Genomic DNA, 16845 nt, shown 5'->3' with positions numbered 1-16845 from the left:
GTTTGTTACTGTTTTGGGTATTTGTATGAAATATCCAGAAGCAAATCTATAGACATGAAAGTTAAATTAGTGGTGGCCTGGGACTACGGGGATAAGAGAAATAGAAAATGACTGCTGATAGATACAAGGTTTCTTTTTAGAGTGATAATCCGCCCCAGGATCTAGGGAGGATTTTTTTCTTAATTTGTTTTATTGTGAACTAGGTAAAGATTTACAGAGCAGATCAGTTATGTGCAACAAACCATCCACATTTTATTTCATGTCATTTGATTGCAATCCCACAATGCACATTTCACTTACCCAATTTACTCCTTGTGTTTCCTAATCTCACTCCTCCTCCTCTTCTAACCCTCTAAATTGTGTCCTTAAAAGGAAATACTGACATTAAATGGTCAACTATTTTATCAAGGAGATGAGTTCAGCTTCAGACGTTTTAAGTTACGGGCCATGGTCTTGGGAGTTCCACCAGTCTCTATCTGACCAGTAACCCTGGTCTCTTTCATGATTTGTTTCACAGTTTTCTTGTACTCTTTATCTTCCCAATGTGACTCTCTTCAGAGCGGTTGGTAGTGGTAGCTGGGCACCAGCTAGATCTTCTAGTCTCAGAATTATGGAGACTGGTGTTTGTGTGATCCCTTAGGCCACTGAACCAATTGTTTCTATGTGTCCTTTGATTTCCATCACCTATCCGTCATAAGCCTTTCATCTGGATGGCGAGAGGCAACAGTTACACCTTAGATGGCTATTCACTACTCACCAAATTAGAATACAGAACAATGCCTTTGCTTTGCGAACTATGTCAGGCCAATTGACCTTGGGGTCCACCAATACATTTTTCCTTAAATTCTATTATAGTGATGGTTGCACAGCTCTGTGAATATTGCAAACACTAAATGAGGTAAATTGATGGTGTTTTAACTATATCTCAATAAATTTTAAAAATGAAATATAGCCATTGTATGCTACATGCTACTAAGAATATTGCTTAGTGCCTCTATAAAGAATGTTAATAATTTGACTACTTTGTAAAAAGAAACTAATGATTTCAGAAAGTCTCCAGACAAGGACTGACACAGTGACTGTAAGGATGACACAGGACCGGACAATGTGTCCTTCTGTTGTAAACAGGGTGGCTCTAAGTCAGAACCTACTCTATGGCACCTAGCAACAGTGAGGGAATTACATTAGAAAGGAACCCTGGAGGTAGAGTGGTTAAAGAGACCATCTGCTAACAGAAAGGTCAGCAGTTCAAACCCACAAGCCATCTGTGGAAGATGAGGCACTTCGCTTCCATAAAGTTTTATAGTATAGGAGTCCTGTAGCAGTTCCACTAAGCCTGATAGGGTCACTAAGAATCAAAAATGATTACATTAGCATTAGAATAGAAGGGAGATGAGATGACAGAGTGAGCTCAATGCACATCTTCAATAATACAGAAGACATTTAAATTTCATTATTTAAATTTATATTTAAAATTAATATTTTAAGAAATAAATAAAAAAGTATACTATTTAAAATCTGGCACAAACTCCTAGAAGGACCAACTATTATAGGTCAGGTTGCCTCTGAGGAGAAGGACTTTGGAGCTGAAAATTATTAGTTTCCCTTGTAAATCTTTCTGTACTCTTTAGATTCCTTTAAACCTTATGAAGGTTACTCTATGGCAACATTTTAGTTTAAAGACTAAGGTTTAGGAGCAGAATGAAACCGTGCGCTCTTAAAGAGGTAAAAGGCACAGGCTTGGTAGACATCGATGCACTCTGCGCCTCTGATCTCTCAAGAGAACAGGTGTTCTCATCTAAGATGTTAGAGGGAAACAAATTATCTCTCTTTACTATGAAATAAACTACTTCCAACAGGAACACAGATAATATTTTCTTGACCCTATAGATCAGTTCTTAAGTACACAGTGTGAAATATTTCAAATGTGATACCAATCCATTATTCATTTAAGAAAAAAATCAATTTTCAGAATTATCTCAATCATATTTTAATCCTAATATTCTTATGCTATAATCTGTTAATTTATGTATATACAAAATACAATTCTACAGTGGAAATAATTACCATATTGTGCCCATGTAAATAATGAGCACACATACACACAGAGTACGCATAAACAAATAATGTGCAAACAAATAATGTGCAATGTTGGAGTCTGAGGAAAAAAAGTATCACACAAGCTATATTTGTGTAGAAACATGGCAACAAATTCAGCCAAGTTCTTTTCATTGCAGTGTCATTCCAAGGAGCACTGGTAGAGCTGCAGGGCCGTGCTGGACCGCTAACCAGCAGGTGGGCTGTGTGCTCTGGTAAACATCAGGTCTCTGAATACCAATAGAGGGTAAAGGTGAGTCAGAATGAAGTCGACAGCAGTGGATTCTGTGTTCATCATCCCAACTTTAGCTTTAATATTAAGCCAGCATTCTATTATTTCTAATTGTATCAATAATATTGTTTTAAAAACTTCAAACCAGTGAATGTCATTCTATTCTGAAAACCATGGAATACATGAAAACCCTTCCCTACCCCTGAACATTGAGAAACTAAATATTTTCATTATCAAGAAGCAAAACAATCTGGCATTTCCTCCAAAATTCTACTTATTTCATTCTCTTGGACTTAGCAATTACACATCTATTAATTTAATCTCTTCTATGAACTTAACCTATAATGTGTTGACCTGTATAAGACTTCATGCAAGGTTATTCATGGCAGCATTCTATGACAGCAAAGGATTGGAAACATAAAGGGGTTTAATATGTGAGTGTATTCATACAAAAGAATTTGATTCAACCAATTTTTTTGAAGGAGAAAAAGAAGTGTCTTATAAATTGATATGAAACAATCCCCAATATATATTAAGAAGGGGAGGGACCCAAAGTATATCCTGGTGAGCATAGAATATGTATGTAAACACATACTAACTTACTTGTCTACTTGACAATGTTTATACATACATATGGAATAGTCACAATCAACGCAATGGCAATAAACTTAAATTTGAGTGTACACACACACACACACACACACACACACACACACACACACAATTGGAATGCTCCAAGAAAGGGATCTGGTAATTGCAGGAGAAAGATTCCCCTGAGTATCTTTTGAATTTTGACTCGAGTTTTTTTTTTTCATTTTAAAGCAGTGTATATTTGTCTAGTACATAGCACCCAAGTAAGAATATTGCTATGGCTCTAGTTATGTGCTATGCAGATGATACATAAAATGATGTATTATTATACCCTACTAATCCAATTCTTCTTCCTTCTCTCCCAAGTTCAAACAAATATAGTGTAAAAGGTCTGGAACTGCAGTAAATAAACAACTGCACCTGTAATACTACCCATCTGATGCCAGTCTAACTCTGACACCTTCAACTTCAGGTGCCTCCACAAACTCCAAAGTCTTAGAGCAACAATATACTTTTATTTGACTCAACTCAATAACTTCAATCCAAGTTAATCAATTAAGTGAAATCAATTTTTATTTTTTTAATAAGGGGTAATAGTGGGTGTTTCATTTACAGAAAGCAGGTTAACCTTCCTTGGAAAATATATAAAGCATCCAACTAAGTCCATGAGAATTTCTCAAACTTCCAAGAGGAAAAAATGTTTTGATTGTCTTTTTGCTTCAGAGCAAAAATAAAGATATCCACCTTTTCAATTCTTAAGTGTGTTTAGTAACTTTACTTCCTAAAAAACTGATAATTCATTACAAAGGATTAAAATGACTCCATGCAGTGTCCTCTAAGCATTCCATAAACAAAAATTTTGAGTAAGCCTAAATTAAAATAGCAAGTTTATATATACTACCAAAGAAAAAACTGTCAGCAAACCTTAAATCAGGTAAAACTCTTGCTGAGTAACACTGAGTGCCGTGGGCCAATGGAAGAGATGGAAAAGCCGGAACTAATACCCTCAGTTTTCATACTAAGTAGCTCCATACCTTTATCCACACCACTGAGATCTAATTTGCAGCTGGCCACCCAGACAGGATGGCCCAATTCTCTTCATTTCATGTTAATAATAAATTAAAGGCAGTTTGACAGAGTAAACCACTGTGGCAGAACCCTGGTTCTCCAAAATAGACTCTTGCCTCTTTAAAAAAGAGTAAAATTGGTATAATTTAACTTTCTCTGGATTGAACAGTTGGTTAAGAACTGGGCTGCTAATTGAAAGGTCAGAGGTTCAAAACCCACCTCTGTGGGAGAAAGATGAAGCTAGCTGTCACCTCACATAAAGATTTACAGTCTTGGAAACTCTACGGAGCATTTCTACTCTGTCCTATAGGGAATGGACTGTGATGGCAGCGGATAGGTTTAGGTCAACATTTGAACAATCATCATAATGATTTCCCCTGGAATTGCCACCTAGTAGATTCTGACTCATAGTGACCCTATAAAGCACGGAGTAGCTTTGCCTTTCTGAGTTTCTAAGACTTACATCTTTAAGGGAACAGAAAGCCTCAACTTTCTCCCATGGAGTAGATGGTGTATGTGAACCCCTTGACCATGAGGTAAGCAACCCAACAAATAACCCTCTACACCACTATGACTTCTACCACAAATCCAAAACACCCACTGTCATTTTAACATGTAGGACTTAACAAAAACAACTGGAGATACAGTATATGTAAAATAACAACAAAGTGTTCTGTATATAAGTCAAAGTCACAACCTTTAGAGGAAGGTATATGTTCCATCTAGCTACAGATTTCAGCTACTCTGGAACTTCTTCTGGCTGGCTTCCTGACAGTCAAGTACCGACCAATTCCAAAAAGGTGAGGTTAAAAAAGTATGTGCTTGCTTTAGCGGCACATATATTAAAAAAAATAATCTAATTACATATTGTTGCCTATCTGTTCTTTAAAAACAAAAATCTGAAGGTTCAGGGTTCCAGGATGTACCAAAGCCCTATATATATTTAACTAATTGATTGTATGTCTTTAGAACCCTGGTAGAGTAGTAGTTACAAGTTGGGCTGTGATCCACATGGTCAGCAGTTCGAAACCACCAGCAGTTCTTTGGGAGAAATACTGGCCTTTCTACTCCCATACACAGGAGTTCACTATGAGTCAGCACTAGTTGGGTAACTTCCTGAAAATCAATTTACTTTTATTACTAAGCTGATAGACAAGAATGATCAAAAGCCAAGCATCTTTAGACCACATTGATAACATTTTAAGGGTTCAGATTTGTGCTAATGTTGGCCATCCCACCCTGGACACAAAGAAAAAGTTGATTTGGCAGAAATCATTTTAAGAAAAACAAAGCATCACTGCCTCAACCTGAGCAAAGGAAAATGCTGAGAAAATTACATAATATTAAAAAGATAAGATTCAATCATTTATAAAACTGGAACTTCCATATTCTTTTAAAGTAGACCTTCACCCCCAAAATATAAGCAGATGTCAGAAGGGAAACTGTAAACTAAGAGCCAACATCTACAAAGCTGTGTCTATCTCCTACCAAAGTAAATTTCAGATACAAATAAAGTATATGTTTATTTACTAAATGCCTATTATGTGCTGGATATTAATTTTCTTAATAAAAAGCTATTTTTAAAAATCAGTAATGAATAGAATGCTCCTTTAGTTAATCAATTTAATCATAGGAAACTGGGGGAACCTTTGCTCTTCTTTAACCTGTCGGTTCTCTTGTTATTCTATTCACAGAATAGGGTTTATATAAACATACCCACCCTATCACACTATTTTCATTCATTTTCAGACAATCTGTACAATTGAGGAACTTAATCCAAGATAAAAGCAAAGGCTGCCACCTCTGCATTAAAAATGTTTTTACTCTTGAAATCATAGATCCTCCTTTCCATTAAAAAAAATCTATTAGAAAATTAGGCTATGTGTATTGCAACAAATTAATTTACTCATGGCCATTATGTTTAGTCGAACAATCTCTGCGGAAGCAGGTTGGTCCAGTTAACAGCAGCAAATACTCCTGCCACACCCACGAGCTCTGCCCCTCCATTCTCCATTGTAGGGTGGAGCATCCCAAGGGGCAGAATAGTCTCACATCCTGCCCATCACATCTCAGCCCCACACATGCCACTGAACCTTATTTTACAACACGGACCAGGGGTGTGAGGGGGGACCATGGTCAGCAAATACGGGTTCCACAGCCTTCTTTAAGCATAAAGTGTACACAAAAAACGTGAGTTTCCCTGGTCTCAGAATCTGCTGTGGCCACTCAGACAAACTGGCTTTCCTGACCTTGCTGTTTCTCCAAAGCAGCATCTCACACCTGCAACTCAAACCCAGTACCAGAGGCAGACAGACCACACATGGCACAAATCCTGATATTTTAAATGTACTATACAAAGTAAATGAGATGCCACCTCATGTACAAAGTGTAGTTCTCAATCTGCCATAAATTGATATATGATTCTGAGTTCCCATGAAGTTCACTTGCAGTGCTCTGCTTAAGGTTATTTCACAATTGGTGTATTACAGATGTATGCAACAAGAGGATGTAATTCTTATGTGAATGCCACAGTGGGAAAAAGGAATGACAATTTCATTAAAATTCCCACCCATGAGTTCTTCTTTCATGTTAACATGGATAATCAAGAAATTATCTAAATTCTTATAACCTTAACAGAGTCACAACATAGATTAAATGTCTCTAAGAAGTCTCTGAGTTGTTTCTTACCCTTTGGTTTTAGTCACTCTAAACCAGTGGTTCTCATCATCCTAATGCCACGACCCTTTCACACAGTTCCTCGGGTTGTGGTGACCCCCGCCCATAAAATTATTTTCATCACTGTAATTTTGCTACTCTTATGAAAGGGTCATTCGACCCCAAAGGGGTCGAGACCCACAGGTTAAGAACCGCTGCTCTAAACAGTACAGAATAATGTGCAGCTAATAGCTCTTAGTTACTTTCACTAAGAAAAAAAATAGATCTAAAAAGATATCACAGGAGGAAACCAGATTTTCTTCTTTCCAAAATCTGATTAAAAATCTAGACAACCAGCAAAATTCCTCCAATACTATACCAAAAGGCTTTACTACTAACATTTTAATCTAAACCATAAACATAATCCTTTATATTGTTGGGAATAAAATGTCAAGTGATTCTGAAGAAGGATCTATAAGTATATTAACATGTATTTAATAACACTCGAACCAAGATGTAAATAATGAAATGTCGGTTTGACCAGTTAGTGAAAAAGAAAAAAATGTTTCAAATTCACCGATTTAGACTTAGAATTAAAATCTTTATCTCAACAACAAAAAAGATAAAATATGCTATAGAATCAACTTAAATTCTGCTTGAACCTTTACAAACCAAGACTAACGTGATTAGTCTACAACTATTGTTTCAAATACAAAGCTTACCTAAGATAATTATTTATGAAAACTAAGTTTTTAGTATGTACCAAAGATTAAAGGCTATATCGAATATCTAAAACTTTCAAGTCACAGCTTAATTAAAATATATATTATTTCACTGACTTCAAATAAATAACCATGAAACTATTATACAAGGATTCAAGAGTGTGGTTGTTGAATTTACTTTAAAAGCTTTTTTATTTTTTAGAATTTCAATGCAAAGTATTTAAATTAAAAATTCCTAGGTTACTGGTTCCAAATATAAATCCAACATTTTTAATACGAATAATTTTTTAGAAACTACAGTTGATAAACTAAAATGCAAATATCACTGCCAGTAACTTCTGTCTACTAAAATTCAAGAGAATCTATTGTATATTAAATAACAAAAAGCGAACTCATCCACCCTCTCAGCACTTTCTCCGCTTTCCCATTACAATTAACAATATAACTCAGAGCTCAAGTCTTCCAGACCAATAACATCAGAGTTTATTTTTAACTTCTGACTCCACAATTATTCCCTTTCAATCCATTCCAAAATTCTGCCAGTTCTCCATTCAGTCTCTTTACATTTGAAATGGAAAGGTCATTCAACTTTCATGTTTTACATTTTCCATCACTATTCACCTTACACCCTAATATCTCCCTAAAAGGATTCTAATGTCTCTCTAGTCCAGTCCATCATCAACTGGGCTGCCCAAATCAACTTCAAATATCTTATACAGTGGCCTCTTCTAAATCTCAACCAAACTCTTAAGAGTCCCCTACCCTTCCCATATTTCTCAAATTCCAACCCTTTTTGTTTCCTATTTAGTGCCCTTTAATTCGCATTTCCCAACTTGCCAGCTGTGTCCCATACAAAAACCACCATCTCTGCTTCTGCCCATACCTTCCATCTAGAACCCCTCACAAGCTCCTCTATCAATTCAACTTATTGCCTCCTTTCACCCTAGTCTTAAGCCATAGTTACAGAAAGTCTTCCCTCCCCAACCCATAAGCCTCACCCCTTAACTCTTTGTCTCTCAGAACAAAGGGTTCATTTTTTATTTTTTCATCTTTGCAGACATCATGCTATTATTTCATATTCTGTATCATAAATTCTAGAGCCTAAGAACCACAATGCCTTACTATATATCTTTTGAATAGAGAGGTTCGTTAGAAGGTTTGTTAGGCGGTTTCTAACAAATCCTTAATGACAAAGTTATCAGAAAACACATAATTAATATTAACCTCCAAAATTATTAAATTTTAGTTGATCTACACAGTAACAAAAAGTTTAATCTACACACTAAATCATCCTCAACCTCATACTATGAAAAATTAAAGCATTTTCAAAGAAAATCCTGGCAGCAAAAAGCCCCAAAGTTTAGCACTATAAGCTCTCTGAAATTGATCTAACGAATTAATTGCCTAAAATTGATCTCAAGTGGTTTTTAAAGTATATTACCAAGAAGTAAAACATACAAACACTCCAGTCCCACAAGAGGCTCTTAAGTAGCTATTATAAGATTTGCTTCATCATAGTTGAAAATTACCCCCATATTTTTAAGTATTCCTTTCAAATGACCCCATTTAGTGCTTAGAAAGCTTGACCCTTCCCAGAAAAATGCACAATCAGCTTCCTTCTCTTCTAGCTAGTCTCTGGGGCGGGGTGGGGTGGGGCGGGGTGGGGGAAAGGGATTTAACTTTCAAGTAGCATTGCCCACCTAGTTTTTCCCTTGGCCTACCCTGCTGCTTTGGGGTAGTTCCAAAGGCCAATGTGATTTAACATCTTGAATTCAATTCAAAGTGATCATTTCATATTGCAGAAGGATGTAGTCAATTTCCCATACCTGCCCACCCTTTTAACATTGAAGTTCTTCAGTTGGTTCATTTCTTCTGTGCAACAAAATAAGTCATCTACGCTCCTTTCGTACAGTAACAAGGAAACAATATCTGTACAGTAACTACAATACCCATAACATTGTCAAATTCTGAAAGCATGCTTAAAATAAGTCTTCATTAAGCACCACAGCAAAGATACAATAAACATCTCCACAAAGAGTTATACTGGACCAGAATACTCTAGGTACACCAACCACTTCATGAATATCCACTTTCCCGCACAAATCAGGTACCAGCAAACCTCAAGTCTGATCACAAATATCCCCACTCTTGCTAGGGCAGCAGCCTTCGGTAAAGAACTCCATCCAAATTCCTCTAACTAAATCCGTGTTATCCAAATATGACCGGAAGCCACCGTAGGAGTACTTTAAATAGTCCTAAAAAGGGACTCTCAGGGACACTGAACAAGAAATGACTGCAATTCCAGTTTGGGAAAACTGAACTTAGATGACAATGAATTAGTGACCAGGAACATTTATCTTAATTCTTGGCAATATGCTATTACACACCTCATTTTGATTACACAAAAATTATAAAGCAGTATATGGAAGGAATGTACTGAACCGGCAAGGTAAGAGGCTAACGCATTCAGCCACGTATCCAATGGCAGACAATGCACGCAGAGATGCTCCCTTGGCTGGCAGCGGGGCTCCCTAGGGCCTTCCAAAGGGGGAGCCCAAGCTCGCCTGCCAACAGGACTGCCGGTCACTGAGCAAGTTCACCCCGGGGCACTCTGTCCAGTGACACAGGCAAAAACGTTAGCAGGCTGTCACATTTCGTGTCTCCACCACATATGCAAAGCCACGCTAAACCTCGAGCGCTGAGCTCACTGAAATATGCCCAAAGCCGGCTCCGCTGCGAACGTGCACAATGGTTTGGGAAGCTAGTCTTGCCCTTCATCTTTATTCAAAAGGATGAGCGAGGAAACCTTCCCAGCGCCATCTGAGGCTGGAAAACGCTCCCGCACTTGACGACGGGGGCTACCCACCGCAAGGCAAGCCCGAGAAATGTTCCGAATCAAACGATTCAAAGAAAATTCTGATCCTGTCAATTCAAGGTTAATGAGACCGGGGGAGGAGCCGCGGAGGAGAAAAGAGGGAGCTGCCTCATCCTCCCTCGCTTGAAGACCGCGCTTGCCCTCTCCTATTACCCAGGTCGTTCCAGTCAGAGGTCTCGGCTTTTCACAGCCCAGTCTTGCAACCTTTCTTATTTCCAGGGCAAGGTGGAGAGAGGGTGTAAAATAAAATCAATACTCACTGCTAACTTTCATGCTGCCAAAAGCTGAAGGCTGCTGCACTGGCTTGCAGCTCTCCGCAAAGGAGGTGGTTCTGGGCCGCCCTGACATGATCACTCCCTTCTCGAATCACCTTTTCTTTCCTTTCTCCTCTTCTTCCTTTTGTTTTATGCTGGGGGGGTGTTAGGTTAATGATAAATGCAGCATTAAGTTCTCCACAGGAAAAAGAAGAGAGGGGTGATCAAAAAGACTTTGTCCTCTTGACTTTTCACTCCTTTTGTATAGCTACTAAAAAAATCGATGTATTTCTCCTTCAAGACAGATCGCTCTGGGTATTTCTCATACAGATGATTTGAGATTGGAGGAAAAATATATATACAATTCTTTCCCGTCCCTATCAGGATGGGAGGTCGGGGGGAGGCGAGGGGTGAGGATTCTAAAAAATATATATCAGGTGAAACCGGGACAAATACTTGATTGAAAATAAGTACTTTGAATATAGTATTTTCCTCGCGGATTTTTTTCCGAGTCAATGAAGAAGGGAAGCGGCGGAAGGATCACGAGTCTCACACTTGAAGTGAAGGGGGATGGGAAGGAGGGAGGGAGAGGGAGGGGTGGCTCGGAGATGCGACGGGAAACGCTGCGGCTCCGGCGGCGGCGGGATCGGGCGGGCTGACGACGGGGCCCCGGCGGACAGGAGAGCGGCAGAGTCGCGAGTCAGTCAGACGCGGGCGGTGGCGACGGCTCCTCTCCTCATTGCGCCAGGAGCAGCTGCAGGCGGCGGCTGGATCCAGCGGCCATGGCGGCGGCGGTGGCGGAGGCAGCTCCCTTCAGATCCCAGGCAGCGGCTCCTTGACTGCTCCCCATACGCTGGGGACATGGGAGCCCGGCAACCGCTTCCGTCCCTCGGGCCCCCTCCCCCGTCCACGGCACCAGTGAGGCCGCCCTCCTGCCCCTCGCCTCTGCTCGGTGCCGGCTCAGGAAGTGTCCACGCAGTGCCCCCAGCCCGGAGCACTGTCAGCGGCTGCGGGGCCGGCTCCTCCTCGCTTCCTTCCTTCCTTTGTCACTCGGCCCGGGCGGCGGCGACGGCGGCGGCAGCACAAGCCCGCATTCGCCCGGGTCGGGGGCTGCTCAGTGTGAGGAGAACCGTCTGCGCAGCCGCGGAGCTCTTCCCCCCTACCCCTCCTCCCCTCCGCCTCGTCCTCCGCCTCCTTCCTCCCCCACCCAGCCCTACACCGCCCAGAGCCCCGCCACCCGCGTAACAGGCGTCTGGGAATCGCCGGCCGAGCCCCGCGCCCGCCCTCTTCGGCTGGGGAGCCGAAGCCCAAGCGGGGCCAATCACAGACGTCGTTTGTTTGCGGCTCCTACCGGAAAAAGCCGATTGACATGAAGAACCAATTGAAGAGAGTTGCTAGAAAGCCACGCCCAAGGAGCGGAAAATGCCGAAGATAACCGAACCAGAAGAAGGTGGATTCGCCTTGTTCTGTGGCTGGCTAGGGGGAAAAAATTCGATTATGGCAAAAATAACCAATCAGAATCGCTGGCTCTCAAGAAATAGCAAAAAAGAGTTAAAGACGATGGAACCCAGCGCTCCTAGTGAAACAATACTCCCGGACGCCTCGGCCGTTTTGTCATTGGCTGAAAAGCTCCGCTGGGAGTAGACTTCACTCGGTGATTGGATAAGGGAAGGGGACTTCCGAGGACAGTCTAACCAATGAAAACTACGTTTCCCTCGCAAGGTGGAGAGCTGAAGGAACCTCAGAGAGGGCGTCTATAAGGCGCCTTCTGATTGGCTTGAAGCTTTAGAAATGAAATGGGGGCAAAAGGGAAAGGGAGGGGACCCGAAACTGGCTGCGATAGCCAATCGGCACTCACTGCCGTCTTATCGCAAGACCTGGCCGCTGTATGATTGGCCCGCAGCCCTCAGCGGCGGTCCCGGGAGCTAGGAGCTAGACTGGTCGTGGCGGGCCCACTCGCCTGCTGCTGCTCCTAAACCGTAGAAAAGCCGCCCTGAGAGAGCGAGCTCCTTCATGGATCCGTTTCGCCAAGCCCGTGCGCAACCTGTGGTCCGCGAGGCTGGGTTCTGTTACGAAGAGAGGGCCCAGGGACTCTCCCGCCCACTGGAGTCGGCTGATCCTGCGGCCCCCTTCAGGCTGGGATTGCACGTCTCGAGCACCGGCCTCCCCGGAAGGGCCAACGGAGCCAAACGGCCTTCCCCCGCTGGACGCGAACTTTCAGACACTGTGAAGTGGGAACAAAGCTCCCACAAAAGCAGGGCCTCTGGGCGGCCGCGCCCCGCCCATCCGCGCGAGGCTGACTGCGCCTGGTGCGTCAGCCGAGCAGCCCCCGCCGGCAACGCCCCTGAGGAATGAGCTCATTCTGGTTGCGCGCGCTCCTAGGACGCGCCCGCCCAGTGCCGAAGGAGCTTTCTGAAAGCAGGTGAGGGGAAATGCCGTCAGGCCGGATATCCTCGAGTCCGAGGAAACAAGAGCCCCGAGTGGCTTCGAGGCTTACTTCAGTGGCTTTCACACGTTTTCCAGCGCGCATTGTTGTACCAGAGAACCATTTTTTTCTGCCTGTCAGGACAGTGAGCCGTAGCTCCGTCAGGATAGCGAGCAAAGTTGAATGGATAGTTGTCAGCCTGAGGACAATCCATTGATCCCTGTAATTTCCACCTGCAGTCATCCCTTTCGGTTAAGATGCTGTCTCCAGGGAGCACGTGTAAAAGCACTCAGACTTTATCTAAATACCTAGGATTGCATTGAAAATCGGCTGAGGGACTTGGGTAGAACAAAATAAACTTGAGTGGGAGACGGCTTCTAAAGAGGAATGGCACATTATCTAGATTATAGAGGAAAGGAAAGGAAAGCTGAGTGAAACTGAACTGGTGTTGGACGATAGGGAATAATAGAGAATACAGTAACTGGAATGTCCATGCCGAAACTAAAGGAGCAGGTGCACCTCCGTTTTAGCAGATAGTTGTCCTTCGTAATGTTGAGTCACAGTTGTAAGTTATTCAATGTTTTTCCAAAATAAACCCAAAGGCTAGATTCTTATATAAAATGTCTAGGTTTTTAAATGTTGACAACCAACATTTAAAACATTGCAAGCCAAGCCCAAAACTTCCTTTTGGTAAACGTGGGCAACTAGCAATCAATTTGCACTATCCAACCAGATATTTTGTAGCCCAGAAGTAAGACCCCTGTAAGGAAGTTAAGTAAGACAGTAAAGGCCCTTGTTTGTCACGGGGAAAGATAAAGCATATTAAAAACAAACTCAATTCATGGCAATCTTGTCATCTGATTGCTGGCTGTCCATGCTATTTAAAAACAGGTTTTTGCCACTGCCCTTAAAATACTGTGAGGTAACCTATAAATCCTGCTTTCCTTTGATAAGCAGCGCAAAAGTGACCAGCAAATGTTTACATCATCCAAATTGGAAACGTGGTTTTTAATTCATTATAATAAAGAACAAAAATAATCTTAATTATAATTAGCTTTACTGTACCCCCTTTCAAATATTTTGAACTGATGCTGTTAAAACCAAAAGCTGAACAAGAACAGGATATTTGATAGGGAAAAATAAGTATTGCTACTAGGCTTTTCACACACAAAAAATAGTTATTCTCCCCAAAAATGTGTTGAAGCATGCCTCTGAAATTACTGGATGACTACAGATAAGTTCTCTCAGCAACACACTTCTCTTGGTCTCATCACAACACCTTCAAAAAACTGGATGTCATGGGAGGAGGGGTTGGTTTTGAGGTCAAGGTTAATAGCAAGTATTTAACAAAAGCCAAATGGACATTTTCCACAATCATTGAAAATTTGCCACAAGTTTGTGGGAATGCTACCCCACATAAAACAGTACTTTTGTGATGGAGTAAGCTTTTTAAGGGAGGAGCAGCCGTCCCATAGACACTGCCTGAAAAAATGAATAAAAAGAGGGAAGACCATTGTTCTTAATGAAGAGTGGCTGAATCCCAGAAACAGGGAATGACATTATTAAATTGCCAGTGTTGTGACAGCTCCTGAATATTTTTAAATTTATTAAAAGATTTTATTGGGGGCTCTTAACTCATAACAATCCATACATAAAACTTAAGCATATTTGTACATATATTGCCATCATTCTTTTCTAGAAATTTGCTTTCTATTGAGCCCCTAGTATCAGATCCTTCCCCCTCCCCCAAACTCATGACCCCTTGATAAATTATTATTATTTTCACATCTCACACTGACTGCAATCTCTCTTCCCCCATGGTTTCTGTTCTTCCCCCTGGAGGGGGGAGTGTGGTTATGTGTAGATCTTTGTGATCTTGTGATCGGTTCCCCATTCCTACCCTCCTCTCCCCACCTTCCCCCTACCCTTCTGGTATCACTATTCCCATTCCTGTTCCTAGATTCCGTGTGTCGTGAGCTCTTATCTCTCAGCTGTACCTGTGTACCTGCTCCGGTCTACTCTGAAGTGAGAGGCAGCACTGGGGTCATGATAGTGGGGGTGGGTGAGGAAGCCTCAAGGACCCTGAGGAATGTGTATTTCATCGATGCTTTACTGACCCTGGTTCATTCATCCCAACAGCTACAGAATTTTAATTCTTTTTTTTTTCAAGTGTAAGTGATCCTCTTGGCCCCAGCAAACTTTCAGCTTGATGGGTGCCACAGCATTGCATGAAGATCAGCTAGCTCAAAAACTGATATTTCTATTAGTCTTGTTAAGCAAGACCAAACCTAATGAAAACAATTCTATCGACTCATACCCAAGGAATAGTCTTAGATTTCCCAATATGTTTCAGAAAGCAAGTTCCAATGAAGACCGTGACTTCACGGGAGTCTTCTGAACCAGTTATGGCAAAGGATTTAATTCAAAATATTATAATTTTGGGAGAGCATAAAGATCTATTCCCATGATACATTTTCTCAAAAGATAGAAGGATAACCATGGGGTTCACGAATTTGCGTGTCATCCTTGAGCAGGGGCCATGCTAATCTTCTCTGTATCGTTCCAATTTTAGTGTATATGCTGCCAAAGCGAGCTCATCCGTGGAGTTTATTATAAGGTTTTGGTGTTGTTTCTTTATGTTTAATTGAAAATGGCATTGATAAGAAAAAGCAAGGAAAGTTATGCCAAGGAATTTCCCCCCCATCATGACAGTGCATCAGCTTGTACCTGGAAGGTAGTAAAGACTTCAGGTGAACATTTCATTTGGAACTTTTTCCCACCCATCCTAAAACCCTGATCTTTCCCCTTCAGACTTCTCTGCTCCTAAAACTCAAAGAACATTTCAAGGGAACCTGATTTGAGTCCACGGATATCAAAACAGCTGTTTCTACATGATGTAAATGGAAGGTTGCAGTCACTTAAAGAAGGTGAGAGAGATGGAAACATCCACTCAGTATATAGACCTAGATGGAGGATACATTGAAAAATGATAGGCTCACATTTTGATGTTTTTACTGTGGCATTGTAGCAGTACTTTTTGGCTTTCTTCATAGAATTTGTTCTTGGAAGACAAGTTTATGATAAAATAACTATAGAACTATGAAACTATTTAACAATTGTACCTTTGAATGTTTCAAACCTACTCTTGTCACCTGCAGTCAACTGCTTGCCAGTTTACCACAGTTGTAATAGTTAATATTCAGCATTTACAATGTGTCAAACATTATTGCTAGTATTTCACATATGTTATCATTTAAATTTCCTAACAACTTATTTTTCATATGAGGAAACTTAAAGCCCAGAAACTTCCTAATTTGCTTCAGATCCACAGAACTCTGCCATTTGGCAAAGCTAGGATTCATACCCTCTTTTCAGAGGCTAAACTGTATACTTTTCATTCACACACAGTCCCCATATCTATCCATATATCTTGCTTTGTCATCTAATCAAAGCTTATGCCTTCCTGTATCTATCTAATTGTGAACATTACCTTCAGTAGGGTATCAGTTTGATTTGCTCTAGCGCTTATCAGTAGTCTCATGTAGATATTTGTGATTCTATGCTATAATACCAATAAGTTCAATTAGAAAAAATATAAGTGGAAGAAAACTGAATGGTAGAAAATAAATTAGGGTAGTGGAGGGTGGGGATGGGAAGGGTTATTGAGGTTGTCCTAAAATGATAATTAATAGTTTCCTTGGTTGGGGATTTTCTCTCCTAGCATCTCAATTTGGTGCCTGTATAGACAGTTACTGGGTTAGCTAGTGCAAATTCTGGAGAGCAACTGAATAATTCTTTTAAAAAATAATTGACTTATGAAGGATTCTGATAAAGATGGAATCGTGGTCAGACATACAAAGTCCCTTTCTAACAACGATATGAGAAAGAAATTACCGAGGAAATAAGTGGAGTCCTGAATCTCTGAA

At 41.0% G+C, this 16845-nt stretch overlaps 1 protein-coding gene, 1 long non-coding RNA gene and 1 pseudogene across 4 annotated transcripts in view; 1 reads left to right on the top strand and 2 right to left on the bottom strand.

The window, feature by feature from the left end:
• The window catches only part of GSK3B (glycogen synthase kinase 3 beta), a 200675-nt gene extending 189028 nt beyond the window's left edge, over positions 1–11647 (bottom strand). Inside the window, exon 1 of one of the 3 annotated variants that reach the window (XM_075556365.1) lies at positions 10501–11647. In XM_075556365.1, the coding sequence (XP_075412480.1) occupies positions 10501–10588 (88 nt within the window). In that variant the 5' untranslated portion in view covers positions 10589–11647. The remainder of the gene's footprint in view (positions 1–10500) is intronic. The other 2 variants (XM_075556363.1, XM_075556364.1) reach the window with 2 other exon arrangements.
• An 80-nt stretch (positions 11648–11727) lies between these two features.
• The window catches only part of LOC142454302 (uncharacterized), a 32839-nt gene continuing 27721 nt past the window's right edge, over positions 11728–16845 (top strand). Inside the window, exons 1-2 of the long non-coding RNA XR_012785694.1 lie at positions 11728–12916; positions 15731–15846. This is a non-coding gene — a long non-coding RNA (uncharacterized LOC142454302). The remainder of the gene's footprint in view (positions 12917–15730; positions 15847–16845) is intronic.
• On the bottom strand, positions 15412–15511 carry LOC142455712 (U6 spliceosomal RNA; annotated as a pseudogene).

This window comes from Tenrec ecaudatus, chromosome 8 (assembly GCF_050624435.1).
Source record: "Tenrec ecaudatus isolate mTenEca1 chromosome 8, mTenEca1.hap1, whole genome shotgun sequence".
In the NCBI taxonomy this organism is placed as follows: Eukaryota; Metazoa; Chordata; class Mammalia; order Afrosoricida; family Tenrecidae; genus Tenrec; species Tenrec ecaudatus.
The sequence above is the reverse complement of the archived record's forward strand: the minus strand, read 5'-3'. Positions and strand labels throughout refer to the sequence as shown.